The sequence below is a fragment of the Carcharhinus amblyrhynchos genome, chromosome 19 (genome assembly GCF_965287045.1).
Source record: "Carcharhinus amblyrhynchos chromosome 19, sCarAmb.v2.hapA, whole genome shotgun sequence".
Classification (NCBI taxonomy): domain Eukaryota; kingdom Metazoa; phylum Chordata; class Chondrichthyes; order Carcharhiniformes; family Carcharhinidae; genus Carcharhinus; species Carcharhinus amblyrhynchos.
This window is the reverse complement of record NC_137342.1, coordinates 27243191-27257826: the sequence shown is the minus strand read 5'-3', so window position 1 is coordinate 27257826 and position 14636 is coordinate 27243191. Positions and strand designations below refer to the sequence as shown.

At 43.3% G+C, this 14636-nt stretch overlaps 1 protein-coding gene across 7 annotated transcripts in view; it reads right to left on the bottom strand.

Annotated features, from left to right (window-relative positions):
* Positions 1-14636, bottom strand: part of LOC145355386 (voltage-dependent calcium channel subunit alpha-2/delta-1-like) — a 627920-nt gene that overhangs the window by 44573 nt on the left and 568711 nt on the right. For all 7 annotated transcript variants that reach the window (XM_080207404.1, XM_080207405.1, XM_080207407.1 and 4 more), the window contains 2 exons: positions 7573-7657; positions 260-322 (listed from right to left, as the gene is read on the bottom strand). In XM_080207404.1, the coding sequence (XP_080063530.1) occupies positions 260-322; positions 7573-7657 (148 nt within the window). The remainder of the gene's footprint in view (positions 1-259; positions 323-7572; positions 7658-14636) is intronic.

The window sequence follows — 14636 nt, the reverse complement described above, 5'->3', positions numbered from 1 at the left end:
AAGGCCTCCAGTTTCTGCATAGCCTAGGAATCCCACTCCTCTTCCCATCAACACCTACATGTGACAGGACAACTGGGGTTGACCCCTGCACCACTGATCCATCCTGGGAACATTCCAGAACACTGGCACCACCATCCCCCACACCGCCCACCCTCCCATCGGCCACAGGCTAGACTTCAACCCTTAACTAACCTGGAATTATCTGGCAGGAGCTCACACATGATCTAAAGGCATGCAGCATGCGTTGCAAAAGTCCTACCTTCTGGGGTAAATCCTTGTAATTCCACCATCAGTTGCTACGAATCTAGCCAGAACTCCTGCCCTATGTCACAAAGAAAAGTTACTTGATTAGAGTGGCATTGGGATTGTCTTCCCCCGTCTGTGGGACCTATTCCTAGCTCTTAGAACAGGGGCTGAATTTCCTGCTGGTTGCTGTGGGGACAGCTCACCATCAGAGGGGGAGCAGCACATACCCTGAATCCTTCATCCTTGCCCACTTCCTGCAATACTTTGCAAGAACAGAGACTCTTAATGGTGCCAGGACAGCCATACCTTGTGTTGAGGATATGGGGGAGGACAGGCTAGTCCCTGGACCAGCTTTATAAGTTTATTTATTTGTGTCACAAGTAGGCTTACATTAACACTGCAATGAAGTAACTGCGAAAATCCCCTGGTCACCACACTCCGGCGCCTGTTCGGGTTCGTTGAAGGAGAATTTAGCATGGCCAATGCACCCAACCAGTACGTCGTTCAGACCATGGGAGGAAACCGGAGTACCCAGTGGAAACCCACACAGACACGGGGAGGACATGCAAACTTCACACAGACAGTGACCTTAGCCAGGAATCGAACCCGGGCCCCTGGCACTGTGAAGCAGCAATGCTAACCACCGTGTCACCACACCTTACGGAGTATGTCTGGCAAATGGTTAATAAAGAGGAGATTGTTAATTATCGCAGCAGTTTCTCTAATGTGGTTATCAGGGACATGCGATTCCTTCTAGTCTGAGGCAAAAGTGATGAGAAACCTGTCATATTTGAACATGCCTATTCAAATTTGGCTGGTTGGATAAACACACATCATGACAGAAAATGCTCAAACTGTGGAGGATAAGGCCAAATGGATAAGATAGCTCGTTGTCAAAACTTAGGCCGATGGTGTTTAGAGCGGTATCATTTTACTATGGGAAACAATTCTGTATAAGTGCTATCTTGAATCTGTTACTTGGAGAGCAAATTAAATTATACATGTGGTGAATCAGCAAGTATAGCATTAGATATCTTCAACACAAAATTTCCCAATGATGAAAATTGTATTACAAAGAGGAATGTTAGATATGATTCTGTAAAGAGAAAGGCAGCAGGTGTATGTTAGAATTTATCTGTTTAGACAGACATAATGTTACATTGCTAGAATTACAAAGCTGAACAGTGAACATCCTGGAAAAAAAGTGGCTAATAACAGTTAGAATGAATGTCATACTCTGTATTTCTTTAAAAACGTTGAACAGAATTCCCTGCCCTTCATTTGACGAACGGGAACAGTGGCAGGGGTGGAAAATTCAATGGGAATCTCCAAACGGCCTTTTCTACATCAGGATTTCCTGTTCCCATTGTTCTGTGCCACTGCCAATGAAATAATGGGGGTTCCTGCCATGAAAGGTCGGGAACCCCATTCCCAAACACTGAAATATAATTGGCAGACTTCCCTGCTGTATTAGCCCCTGGGCTTGGATTTCTCTCTCCCTCCCTCTCTCCCTCCCTCACCCCACGCACCGCACCGCGCCCCCCGCCCCCCCGCCAACAAACCCTGTCCCCACCTGTGTGAAATCATGTTTGGTGGGTTTACAACAGCTGTTGACACATGGACATGGTCCCCACCAGGGGTTCACTGGTAACTACATCCAGAGAGGGAAGCTTCCACTGGGGAGTTCCATGGAGCTGTGTTTCCTATGTCCATGGAGGGGTGGGGTGTGGTGTGGTGGGTCGCACTCCCTGAGATGGGGGGGGGGTCTCTTGTCCAGAGTGTAGGTGTTCCCTGGGGAGGGGCATGGGAGTTGGAGGGTGTCCCTTGTCCATGTGTGCGTTGGGTGTTACCTGGGGAGCTTCTCCATGTCCGTGGGAGCAATTTGTTCCTTTTGTTTTTGTAGATCCGGCCCTTTTCCTGAGATTGCTGGTGGGGTGTGTTCAACCAGTGCCCACCCCACCAGCATGATGTCTCCAGGATCTTTTCTGACAAAGTGTCAAACAATATGGCGGGAAAAGCTGGCAGTGGAGTTTAACTGCCTCACAGCCTGAGGCTCGTAAGATCCCGCCAGAGACCAACAGAGAATACCGTTTTGCAAGCCTCGCCTGCCCCGATTGTGGGGCAGGCACACTGTTGAAAGTTTGGCATTAATCAAAAAAATGATGAAATTCCACCATTATTGTCAAAGCACATTTCCTGTCACCATTTTCCATTGTAAATTCTTGTCGCCATATTTATAATGGAACTTGTCATATTGTGATTCCACTACTCATTCACAGTGGAGGCAATGCATATTGTGGTTACAAAGGGGCATGTTGAGACAGACAATACTCACAATTAATGTGAAGAGGAATTTGTGACAGAAATATAAAAGGACAGAATTTATGATTTTAAAATTGTGCATCTTGTTCCAATTAGCCAGTGATTTTGTTTGTTCTTCCATTGTTTTGTTTGTTTGCAGTATTTTTTTGTATAAGCTTCCTACTTACATATTCTCTGTCATTATTTCCCCCTCTCTCATAGTTTATGTCATTCTTTATGCAAATCATGCTGTCTCTTTTGGATGGATTTGTTCATGGATTTAATCAATTTGCATCTTTTATTTTTGATAAGAAGCGATGACATAAAATGGATATCGACACGCCAATCATAAGCATCGAGGGACGCCGAACATTTACAGCACAGGAGGCGGCCATTTGGCTCATTGTTCCTTTGCTGGTCGAAGAAGAGCTCTCTATTATGGTTGAGGCCTAATATTGATCAATAATAGAGACACAAGGTCAGTGGCAGTAAACTAGCAGAACAGTTTATTGTATGTCTTTCCATGAGCACAGTCAGCACCTGACAGCACAGGCAAGCTCCACCCAGGGTGGAGCACAAGTCCCAGCTCACCTAATCCCTTCTCTTAAACCGGCATGCTCCAACATACATAACATTATCAAGCCTAACCCCACTTTCCAGCTCTTGATACACAGATCGAGCAGGGAGATTCCAGGGGTTGTGGCAGAGTGGGAATGAAGGTTTTCTTTGGGGCGGTTTTTTCAGATCATTCCCAATAGAGACAGATTGAGTTTGAGGGTTTCAATTTAGGAGAACATAGTGAAATGGAAGGTACAGCAAGGAGGAAGCGAATAAGCATTCATCCAAATGTAGGTTGGATGGACAGAGGGAGTAAAATGCCTGTGGCTGTGATTTAATCAAATCAGAACATGAACTATTGCATGTTTAGCTTTTTTTTGCCAAATGCTCAATAACCAATGTTGAATACCAGAGCAGTGCCACGTGGGGATACCAGAGCAGTGCTGCACGGGATACAGTCAGATCCCTACAATGGGCCATTCTAACCATATATCCCTGGCAGAATGATTGCCTAAGTTCAGGCAACTTTTAAAAACAAAATTAAAAATACCCTTTTCCCGAAATCTGACAGGTCACACTGAAGCTGCCAGCAATGTCTCAGTTTGTCCCCCTCTCTACACAGGTTCCTCAAAAGAGGCCAGCGAGCCTGTCTCAAACATGCACACGATCCCTGTGTGAGGAGAAAGACCTCGGACTAGAATCCCATTCTGTGACGGCTGGAACTGGCAGCCACTGAAGATGCAGATCGATTTTGTCAGTTGAAAGTCTAATCTACTCACAACTTTTAACAACATTGCCAGGCTTGACAAAGCTCAGCACATTTCTGCACCTCTTGACTTTTTTTTAAAATTGCAGTTATCCCTGGTCCATAACAATAAATGAAAATATCCAAAATTGGACAAGCCAAGAATGTAATTTAAACATTGATTTTGATCTGGATGTACAGTTCTTCTTTGTTTATCTTTGTTTCATATGTGCTTTTTATTTACATTTGTTTCTGAATTGTAAGGAAGTAATGTCAATGTGACATTGCAAAAGAAACAGAAACTACTGTGTGTACAGTTTGGTTTCCTGAGACTGATCTGAGATTGACACTAGTAAAAAATGAATGAGCAGTTATTGGGGGAACAAATTAACAAAGTTACAGGAGTTAAAGCCCAGTAAAATTAATTTTAGAAAATGAATTCCGTTGTTATTATTTAAATATAGTTTTATAGAGTCATAAAATCCCTACAGTGCAGAAGGAGGCCATCAGCCACATCAACTACATATCCACCCAGGTCCTACTCCCATAACCACACATATTTACTCTGCTAATCCTCCTGACACTAGGGTCAATTTAACACTGCCAGTCAACCTAACCGGTGCACCTTTGGATTGTGGGAGGAAACCAGAGCACCTGGAGGAAACCCACGCAGACACGGGGACAAAGTGCAGACTCCACATAGACAGTGACCTGAAGCTAGAATTGAACCCTGGTCCCTGGTGTTATGAGACAGCAGTGCTAACAACTGTGCTACCTCATATGTCAAGTAACACTTTAAGGTTGTATCTTTGTGATATATTCAAATTACTTGGATGAAACATAGATGGATGGGTTAGTAGATTTGCAGAAGACACAAAGACAGGTGGAGTTGTGGATAGTGTAGAAGGTTGTCAAAGGATACAGTGGGATACAGATCAGCTGCAGATATGGGTGGAGAAATAGCAGATGGAAGTGTGAAGTGTTGCACTTTGAGAGATCAAATGTTAATGGTAAGTATACAGTTAATGATAGGACTCTGAACAGCACTGATGTACAGAGGAATCCTGAGGTTCAAGTCCATAGCTCCCTGAAAATGGCTACACAAATAGATTGGATGGCAAAGAAGGCATATGGCATGCTTGCCTTTATTGGTCAGGGCATTAAGTATGAAAGTCAGGATGTCATGTTGCAGCTGTATAAAACTTTGGTTAGGCTCCAGTTGAGTATTGCATTCAATTCTGGTTACCACATTACAGGAAGGATATGGAGGCTTTGGAGAGGGTGCAAAGAAGATTTACCAGGATGCTGCCTGGATTAGAGGGTCTGAGCTATAAGGAGAGGTTGGACAGTCTCGGGTTGTTTTCTCTGGAGTGGCAGAGGCTGAGGGGCGATGTGATAGAAGTTTATAAAATTATGGGAGGCACAGATAGGGTTGAGAGTCAGAATCTTTTTCCCAGAGTTGATATTAGGGAGCATGCACTTAAGGTGAGAGGAGGAAAGTTCAAAAGAGATGTGACGACCAAATTATTTTACACAGAGAGTGGTAGGTGTCTGGAACATGCTGCCAGGGATGGTGGTGGAGGCACATATGATAGGGATATTTCAAGGGCTTTCGGATAAGCACATTAATATGCAAGGAAGAGAGGGATATGGACTAAGAGCTGGCAGAAGGGATTAGTTTAATTTGGCGTCATGCTTGGCACAACATCATGGGCCAAAGGGCCTGTTCCTGTGCTGCACTGATATATGTTTTATGTTTTAATAATCCAAACCTGTGTGGATCAGCCCTGTCAACTGAGTTTCATACTTCATCAGGCAATTGTCAGAAAGGGGGTCAAAGAACATTCAAGTGTTCTTCATGAATGGAACTTCCTGATAGTTTACATTCAGTGTTTTGTATTTGTAGATAATCCAGTTCAGTTCCTGAACTAACCAAGAATAGACTTCCCGCAAAAGCAACATGCTGCTTGCTGGCAATGTCAAGGCTTAATTAGTTAGCACATTTTTTTAAAAGAGTACAGTTTGGTTGTGTATTCATGTTTGTCCCTGATTGGGGCAAGGTCCCTTTAAGGATCTGATCACGTGACATACTGATCAGCAGATAGGCCCGGCTGACATTCGGACTTGTCCAAGTGGCTGTGGGAGCAGCACCTTCCCCAATAAAAACTCTCATTTGTTTCATACCTTTATGTCTGCAACTTCGCTTTTAAACTACAACGGGTTTCTGCAAAATGTAACTTCAGCTTCACTGTACTGTGAGTTTATGTTAATCAAAGGAAGTTAACAGAAAACAGCACTCCTGTTCCACGCTGGTGCCAACCACCTGGAACATGTTTTATTTTTATTACAGTCACAAGTCAGCTTACATTAACACTGCAATGAAGTTACTGTGAAAATCCTGAGTCTCCACTATCCGACGCCTGTTTGGGTACACTGAGGGAGAGTTTAGCATGGCCAATACGCCTAACTAGCACCTGGAAGGAAACAAACGCAGACACAGGGAGAACGAGCAGACTCTGCACAGATAGCTACCCAAGGTCACGAATCAAACTTGGGTCCCTGGCGCTGTGAGGCAGCAATGCTAACCACTGCCCCGTGATATTTCCATGAAAGATTTAGGACTGCCTTGTACCAGCCTGATGACTAAGTGCCATTGTATATTCTGATTAGGGATTGGCAGACCAACAATAAATGCTTTTGCTAGTCGTACAAATTCCAAATTAAAGCCAATAGTTTCTTGTAAATTATGTGTGATATACAATTTAAAAAAAAATCAAACATCTGCTTCATGCTTATTCCACTTCACATAAAATATATCAAATGAGTTAAATTATCAAGTCTGATTAGCTTTCTCCAATGCAGACTCAATATTCTTCCCCTCCCCAACTCTTTACTTAAAGCAGCTCAATTAATGAAATTCATTCTTTAAAGTAATTGCTCAGGTCACGAAAACACAATTCACACTGGATATTAGTGATTTCCTTGATCTATTTCACTTGCATCTGTGAGAATTAGACATTATATGGCTCTTCGTGACTGATCACACACCGCCCCCCCCATCCCCCACCTTGTGCCTTCCCCACAAACTACACTGCCCCCCCTCCCGGCCCCCCAACAATCCCAGTTGCAGAGCACGCAGCATTCCTCCCCCCCACACCCCACTAGTCCCGGTTGATTCCACCCCCCCCCCCCCCCACACCGGTCGCAGACTGTGCACCAAATCCCTGCCCCTTTAACCACACTCCCTTCAGGACATGTCCCCTCAGGCCCTGCCTCCTTAGCACTGCTCAGTGCCCAATGGGTAGTGTCAGTGTGTCAGGCTGGCACTACCCAAGCAGCACCCTTCCAACCCCGACCTCCTGTGTGGGTCTCAATGGCTTCTGGTCTTACTGGCAAGGCTGTCATGACAGGCCCCCCTTGATCAGGACCATACATGATCCTTGCTGGTCAGGACCTTGACTGGCGATACCCTTTTTGGGTCTGAGGCTAATCTTGCCGGATACCCGGTGTCCGTAAGATCGCCAGAGGCAAGAAATCAAAAATCTAGGATCACCTCCAATGATTTATTTCCTGTAAACTGCAGCTCCCTGAGATGTGTCTTTTCATGTTTATATGGTACAAGCATGCTTACAGTGCAAAGACAAATTCATTGTTTAGTCAAAAATAAAACAAAGGTTTATATTTGAAGCCTTACTCAAACCAAATGGATGGTCAGAACTTACGGATTTTGTTTTGTCCAATGGTTTGTCACAAGTTCACTTGTAAATCCAGCATCGAGTAACAGATTATTGATGAGATCTGTTTTGCCTAGAAAAAGTATAAAAGATTGCTCAGAAGATGTAAAGCCTGAAACAGCAGAGACCAGGCACTCAAACAGTATTGCACAAACACAAAAACTGTTACTTCACCCACGTGCTGATCATTACAGATTCAACCATATAAAAGTCAACTTATGGGAATGCCCATCATAAGAATGGTGCCAGACCCAATATAGTTACTAACCCGAGCTCTTCCCCACATGATCCAACATCCTCCCCTCCATACTTGTGTAACCTCAAGAATTTAACATTTTGCCAAGAGCCGGAATGTTCAACGTCAGTCTTTGTCATCAAACTTACACTTTATTCATTTCTTTCTTTTGTAATGTTTTCCATGATATTTTCTACCAGTTCCACAGTTTGTTTTTCTCATCCTTGAGTTTCACTCAAAGACTTGAGCCCAAAAACCGAGGCTAACATTCAGGTGCAGCACTGAGGGAGTGCTACATTGTCTTTGGGATGAAACGCAAAAACCGAGGCCTGTGCTGCCCTTTCAACTGGGCAAGAAAGACTTCTTGGCACTCTTTCAAAGAAGAACAGGGAAGTTGTCTGTGATGTCCTGACTAATGGCTATCCCACTATCAACATTAGAAAAACAGATGATTTGACATTATCACATTGCTGTTCATGGAATTTTGGTGTGTGTAACTTAGCTGCCATGTTTCTTCTCATAACAGTGACTACACTTCAAAAGTACTTAATTGACTACAAAGCACTTTGAGATGTCCAGTGGGCAAAATCACTTCATGAATATATCATTTTCTTTTTACCTCCAGACCACATTTAAAGGAGAACCCAGGTTAAGCTAAAGCCTCATCTTTCATGTTTTAAATTGGTCTGCTGAAGGTACACACAAGAGCAGTGGACTGACTATTTGTCACTTCTTTCTTTACAAGAAATACTTTTGCCTCCAAATTGTGGCCACCGTTAATTGGCTAAAACCCAGCTTTTGGACAACGGGCAAGAATTTGTGCTCTGACATACTGGTTAAAGATTTTACCAGCCCAGACTTGTAATGTACATGGTAAAGAGGCTGGTAAAATGTCTGGAATGCTGCCCAATGCTGTTCCCAATGCAATTTTGCCAGCAGTAGCAATGGCAGCTGCTTGGTTGCCCGCTGACTGGAGGCAGATGACCAAACTGAGGGTCCAATTGAAGGCCATTATCCCTGAGCCACTGACAAAAGCAATCCATCCATCAACCCGCCCACACCCACCTCATCACGTGGGAGGCCATCAACTACATGGTGGTAGCCTCTAAGCAACATCCCAGAGAGTGTTGTGAATCATATCCACAGCTCCTTGCCCTGAATGGGAGGCCCCTTATAGTTAACTGTTCAATCACCAAAGCTTGGCTCCCTCCCCTCAATTTGGAGGTGCCTTCTGATCTTGAGTGTAGTAGCTGGAGCGGGCACCTCTTCTGGTGTCACTGCCAACCTATCGTGCCAGCCATGTGGAGATCCAGCCTGCTCAACTAAAAGCCACTGGAAGGTTGCTGCCATGATGCCATAGCCCACCTGTCTGAACCCAACACTTAGACCAAACCTCAGGTCTTCCCCCGCCCACCCCCCCCAAATACCCTGCCAGTAACGATCTGGCAACCACCTCGTATGCGGCACTTGCAAAGCCTGAATGCTTGCAGAAGTCTAAGGTTTTAACACCTAATTTCCAAACTAGACCAAAAGTAGCCTGAATGAGTCAAATTATAGAAAAACAATTATTTATCAATGAAACTTAATTATGTCAAACTGTACAATCAAAAATGCATTTGATTCTCCAAAAGAAAGAATAAGATCCAAATATTCATTGGGTAAATATTATCTGGAGGATTCACTATTATTCCATAATTATCATATTCAGCCAAAGCATAGCAAGCTTAAAACCTACAGACTGGATTGTTTTCCTGTGTTAAACTGTAGGGTTATTTTAGTGACTCATATATAAAACACAGACAATGCGTTAGTTATTTTCCAAAACCTCTTGCTTTGAATTTGATTTGAATTTTTGTTTCAATACTTGCTTCCTTTCTCGGGCTCCTGGACCTTGGTAGGTTGAACATCTCTTTCAGAACCTGAGCTTCTACACAGCAACTCAGAATATTTTACAGGAAGGAGCACAATGGGCAGAAGAGCAGCAATGATCAGAAGCTGGTTTAGTGCAGAATGACAGAGAGGAATAACAAAAGCACAGTCAGAAAGGAGAACTTTTAGGGCAGCGGAGTGGGTGGGGAGGGGGGTGGGGGATTTGGAAGCTGGCAGAAAATGAGGAGGTGGAAAATTTTGGTTCAGAGTTCCAGGGGAGAGGATCATAGCAGCTTCATGAAAGGCGGCTCTTGTTGGAGTAGAGGGAAGTCAATCAGATAGGTAATGCAACGGTTCGATTTGAGCTTCAGTTGTTGTCCAACAGATGGACAATAATACCAGGAGGGAGAAAAGGAATTTGATAAGGAATCAAATATGTACATGAGGCTCAGCACAGGGATGAGCCAGACTCCAACTCCCCCCTCAGTCTTAATGTAGAATGGAATTCAGTATAAAAATGTCTGCCAGATGCCATGAGGTTGGCATGAGCGGAGTGCCCTTGGACTCCCCTGAAGAATTTTTAACAGCATTCCATCAGAACTGACACAGTACCTGGACCATAAGTAACATTTCCTCATGCTATCCCCATTGCCCTGAATCTTTATTTCCCTCAGTGTCAATCTAATTTCTATTTGAAATCCCTGATTGTCTCCATGGCAGCCTTAGCACTAGCCCTTGGGGAGTGCCACCGTCTATGATTTCCCAATCAGACAAACAACCAATTAGCAAGAATCACTGTTTTCTGATTAAAAATATTATAAACAACTAAAAACATAAATAAAAGAGCTCACAAATTTTGATTCCACAGTACAGCCAATTGCAAGCCTTCCAACATCTGACATAACCACCCAAACAAGTAGCATGAAGTCAATATTAGTGGCAACACAGGATGGAATTTAATGTCCTCCCTTGGGACAAGTTTATTGCTGATGGGGCATTTAATCAAGCTTGACCACCTTTGACCACTTCCCAATTAGTTGAAGCGCCTACCTGGAATATTACTTCCTGCAAACCACATTGACTTCAAGCAATCAACATCACAGAGTGGGTTCTTGGGGGTGGGGAGAGGGACACGACAGCCAAGGGGTAAGGAGGTGGCTCTCAGTGGGCAACCCCCCCTCAATCCTGATACTGGGTCCCTCAATCAGGCACTGCTTTTGAATGAGGGGCATCACCCCCGCCCCCTCCATCCCTCCCTTGTTGCTGACCTCCTCCCCTGACGACTCTGACCCATGATCTCTTCCCACCATTACTCACCTGTCCCCAAGTCAATTGGTGATTCTAGGCCTTGGATGGGTGAGGTACTGGCAGCAGCCACTGCCTCCCCAGTGGCACTGCAGAGCAATGAAGCACCTCCGGCCTCTGAGTGGCCGGCAGCTTTTGACAGGCAGGATTTCTACTCGTCGGATTCTTGATCTCAGGGAGCAGCACCTCATTTGAGGTGATGTGGGCTCTCACTCCCCCTCTCCATGCTCACATTAGTTACCATCCACAGTTTCATGCAGGTAATGAAATTTGTTCTATGCACAGTATTCCCTTGGTACCTTTCTAGTAACCCTGAATATCATTCATTGGCAAGAACCTGTCTCTTTCCTTCTTGAAACCCTTTAGTATTTTATCTGTTTCATCCCTTTTAGAAACAAGGTTCCCCCTTTATGTCCTATATTTTTTCAGTATCATTAATTATTACCTTTTCTGCTTCAATTCTGAAACAAAGCAGAAAAGCTTAATTGGTTCCAATTTGAAAAATGTTTTCTTAATTTTAAGTGATTTGACCATATCCCCTCAGTCTTCTCCTTTCAAGGAGATGTGGAGCTGAATTCAGTTAAAATGTACCACTAGAGCATGCTTCTTGAATTTTCCACATCAACTTCAGATAACAGGCACTTATTAAAGACATTCCAACCAATACATGATAGGTTGGAAAGGCTTCATTCAAGCCAGTGACACTTAAATGTTTGGAGACCAGGCCGAAGAGAGTAGTAGCCAGTTTAATTGGTAGTTTTTAAACAAGCCAGTTCCTGAGCATGAATAACTGGGAGAGAGCAAGAGGCCAAACCTGGCTTTCTTTCCAGGTAAGAAGGGAGTTAATCTGCACAGATCAGTGAGTAAAAGCTCCATGCTTCTGCTTAATCTTGATCAGTTTCGGAGAAATCTCCAGTCAGAAAGGGCAATAACCCTGCTAATAGGCAGAGCTCGATAGACTGTTATGGGAGGCAATCATTCAACAGTTGTTCTTTTCCCTGGCATGTTCTATGTTAGAATAAATCAGCTTGTTGCTGTATAGTTGGTCATGTTCCACTACTGTGTTCATCAGTGCAGCTTTGAGAAGATTGAAGGAAGCAGAAATCCCTGCATTAACCTTCAAACGTGTACAAAGATTGCCTCAGAGGCCATAAATTACATAGCCAGAGGAGTCTCCAAACAGCACGCAAAGAGCAGCAGAGATTACAGTATTCAGTTCACATAAGAAACGGATTCATTGTTACAACCCGAGGCTATCGGATGACTAAATTTTAAACAATAAAGGAAAAATTCTGATTGTGGGGTACGTGGGATCAGGAGATACGGGTGACCCTGAACCCATAGGGAGACTGACTGTGGGCCAAAAATCTCATAAGAAAAATTCAACACGAAGAATCTGTTATTAACACATGGCTGTGCTTCAGTTCTTATTTAATGGAGAATATGTTCTCATTGAGATGACCTTACTGTGGCTAACTTTGTAAGGGCTGCCAAAATATTCAGGCCGCACATAAAGTGAGACTTCTAGGAAAATGGTTTCGTGAGCCATGCTAGACATCCTCTTTGTCCCCATACTTTCTCTTCAGTTGTAATACTTTAAAGAGTGCGTGTTAATGACCAGGAATTCTGATTGTGAGTCATTACCAAATTTAGAAGAAATTCATTGAAGAGTTATGTGTGTGATTATGATTTGTGGGCTGGATTGTATAACTTTCAAGTTTGGGACTGAACTTGTGGCAAGGACTTCTGACCAAGTATAAGGTAGCAAAGTAAATCTCAGTCTGCTGCTAAACTTACTAAGAAACGCAGACATTTTAGAAGCTTGATCACTTCTCTCTAAGACATTTGTTTGTACTCAAGTCTCTTGTGCTTTTTCCCTTATTGCACTGTGGAATTGCCAATCTTTGTGCCATAACCAATTAGTTCAAATCTGGCCACAGCTCCTAAAACCTCTCATTTAAACACAAATTATTTTGCAAATAGTTTTTGCTTTGCTGGTATTCCAATTGACACGTACAGCTCTTAGTTGCGTGAACATAAGAGTGATAAATTTAAGAGATTAGGTTGGCTTATTACTATGTTCACTGGTTACGTTTAGCTCAAAGTGTGAACCATTACAAAGATGCACAGAAGATACATCTTTGTAAAGAATGGGAATTGGAGCATGATATTTTTAGCCACAGTTAGGATTATTTCACATCACATGTTAAAATCATTTAAGGAAAAAAATATGCATTTATGTTGTAGTCATGGACTTTCCAAATGAGTTTGGAACTCAATATTCTCCCAAATCCTTTTAATTACTTTGATGCAATGAGTAAAATAAAATCATGAGGAAGAATTATGGAGACAACAAACTAGATGTTTGGTGCTTGGATCATAGACTGATACAGCACAGGATGAGGCCATTTGGCCCACTGTATTTCTGCTGGCTCTTTTCAAACAGCAGTCCTGTCATCCCACTTCCCAGGTTGGATTTAACCAGGGAATCCCGGTGGAGAGGCCCTGCATCAGCCAAACCCTCCCTGAAGAAGTGGGAGGGTGGAAGAGGCTGATACGGGATTCATGTCCACTGACAGCAGGATGTTATTAAGATTCATACCTCCCCCAGTGGTAGGTATTAACCTAATGTGCTGTCAGAAATTCAAAGATGTGCGGGTTCGGTTGATTGCCCATACTAAAAATCAAGGGGATTAGCAGGGTAAATACGTGAGGTAATGGGGATAAGGACTGTGTGGGATTGCTGTTGGTGTAGGTTCTGATGAGCCAAATGGCCTCCTTCTGTACTGTAGGGATTCTATGAAACACAGTCTCACAAATTAGGCTCATGAATTGACCCAATTCATACCCATTATCCTTGAGCTCACTGCAATTCAGTAGTGACTGAATGTTTAAATTTTGATTCGGTTTTATTTATTATTGTCACATGTTGGGATACAGTGAAAAGTATTGTTTCTTATGTAATATATAGACAAGTTTACTTGTGTCACAAGTAGGCTAATATTAACACTGCAGTGAAGTTAATGTGAAAATCCTGTGAAAGACAAAACATACCATTCATGGAGTACATATGGCAGAAAAGAGAAGGTGCAGAATATAGAGTTGCAGTTACAGGTAGGGTGCAGAGAAAGATCAGCTTAATATAAGGCAGGACCATTCAAAAGTCTGATGGCAGCAGAAAATAAGCTGTTCTTGAGTCAGCTGGTACATGATCTTAGACTTTTGTATCTTCTTCTCAACAGAAAAAGGTACGTCTGGGGTGCATGAGCTCCTTGATAATGCTAGCTGCTTTACTGAGGCAGTAGAAAGTGTAGATGCAATCAACGGATGGGAAGCTGGTTTGCATGATGGACTGGGTTACGTTCACAATCCTTTGTTGTTTCTTGCGGTTTTGGTCAGAACAGGACCCAGACCAAGCTGTGATTTATCTGGACAGAATGCTTTCTATGGTACATCTATAATCATTGGTGAGAATCTATTGGACATGCCAAATTTCCTTAGCCTTCTGAGAAAGTAACGGCATTGGTGGGCTTTCTTAACTATAGCGTTGGAGTGAAGGGACCAGGACAGATTGTTGGTGATCTGAACACCTAGAAACTTGAAGCACTTGACCATCTCCACTTTATCACCATTGATGTGGACG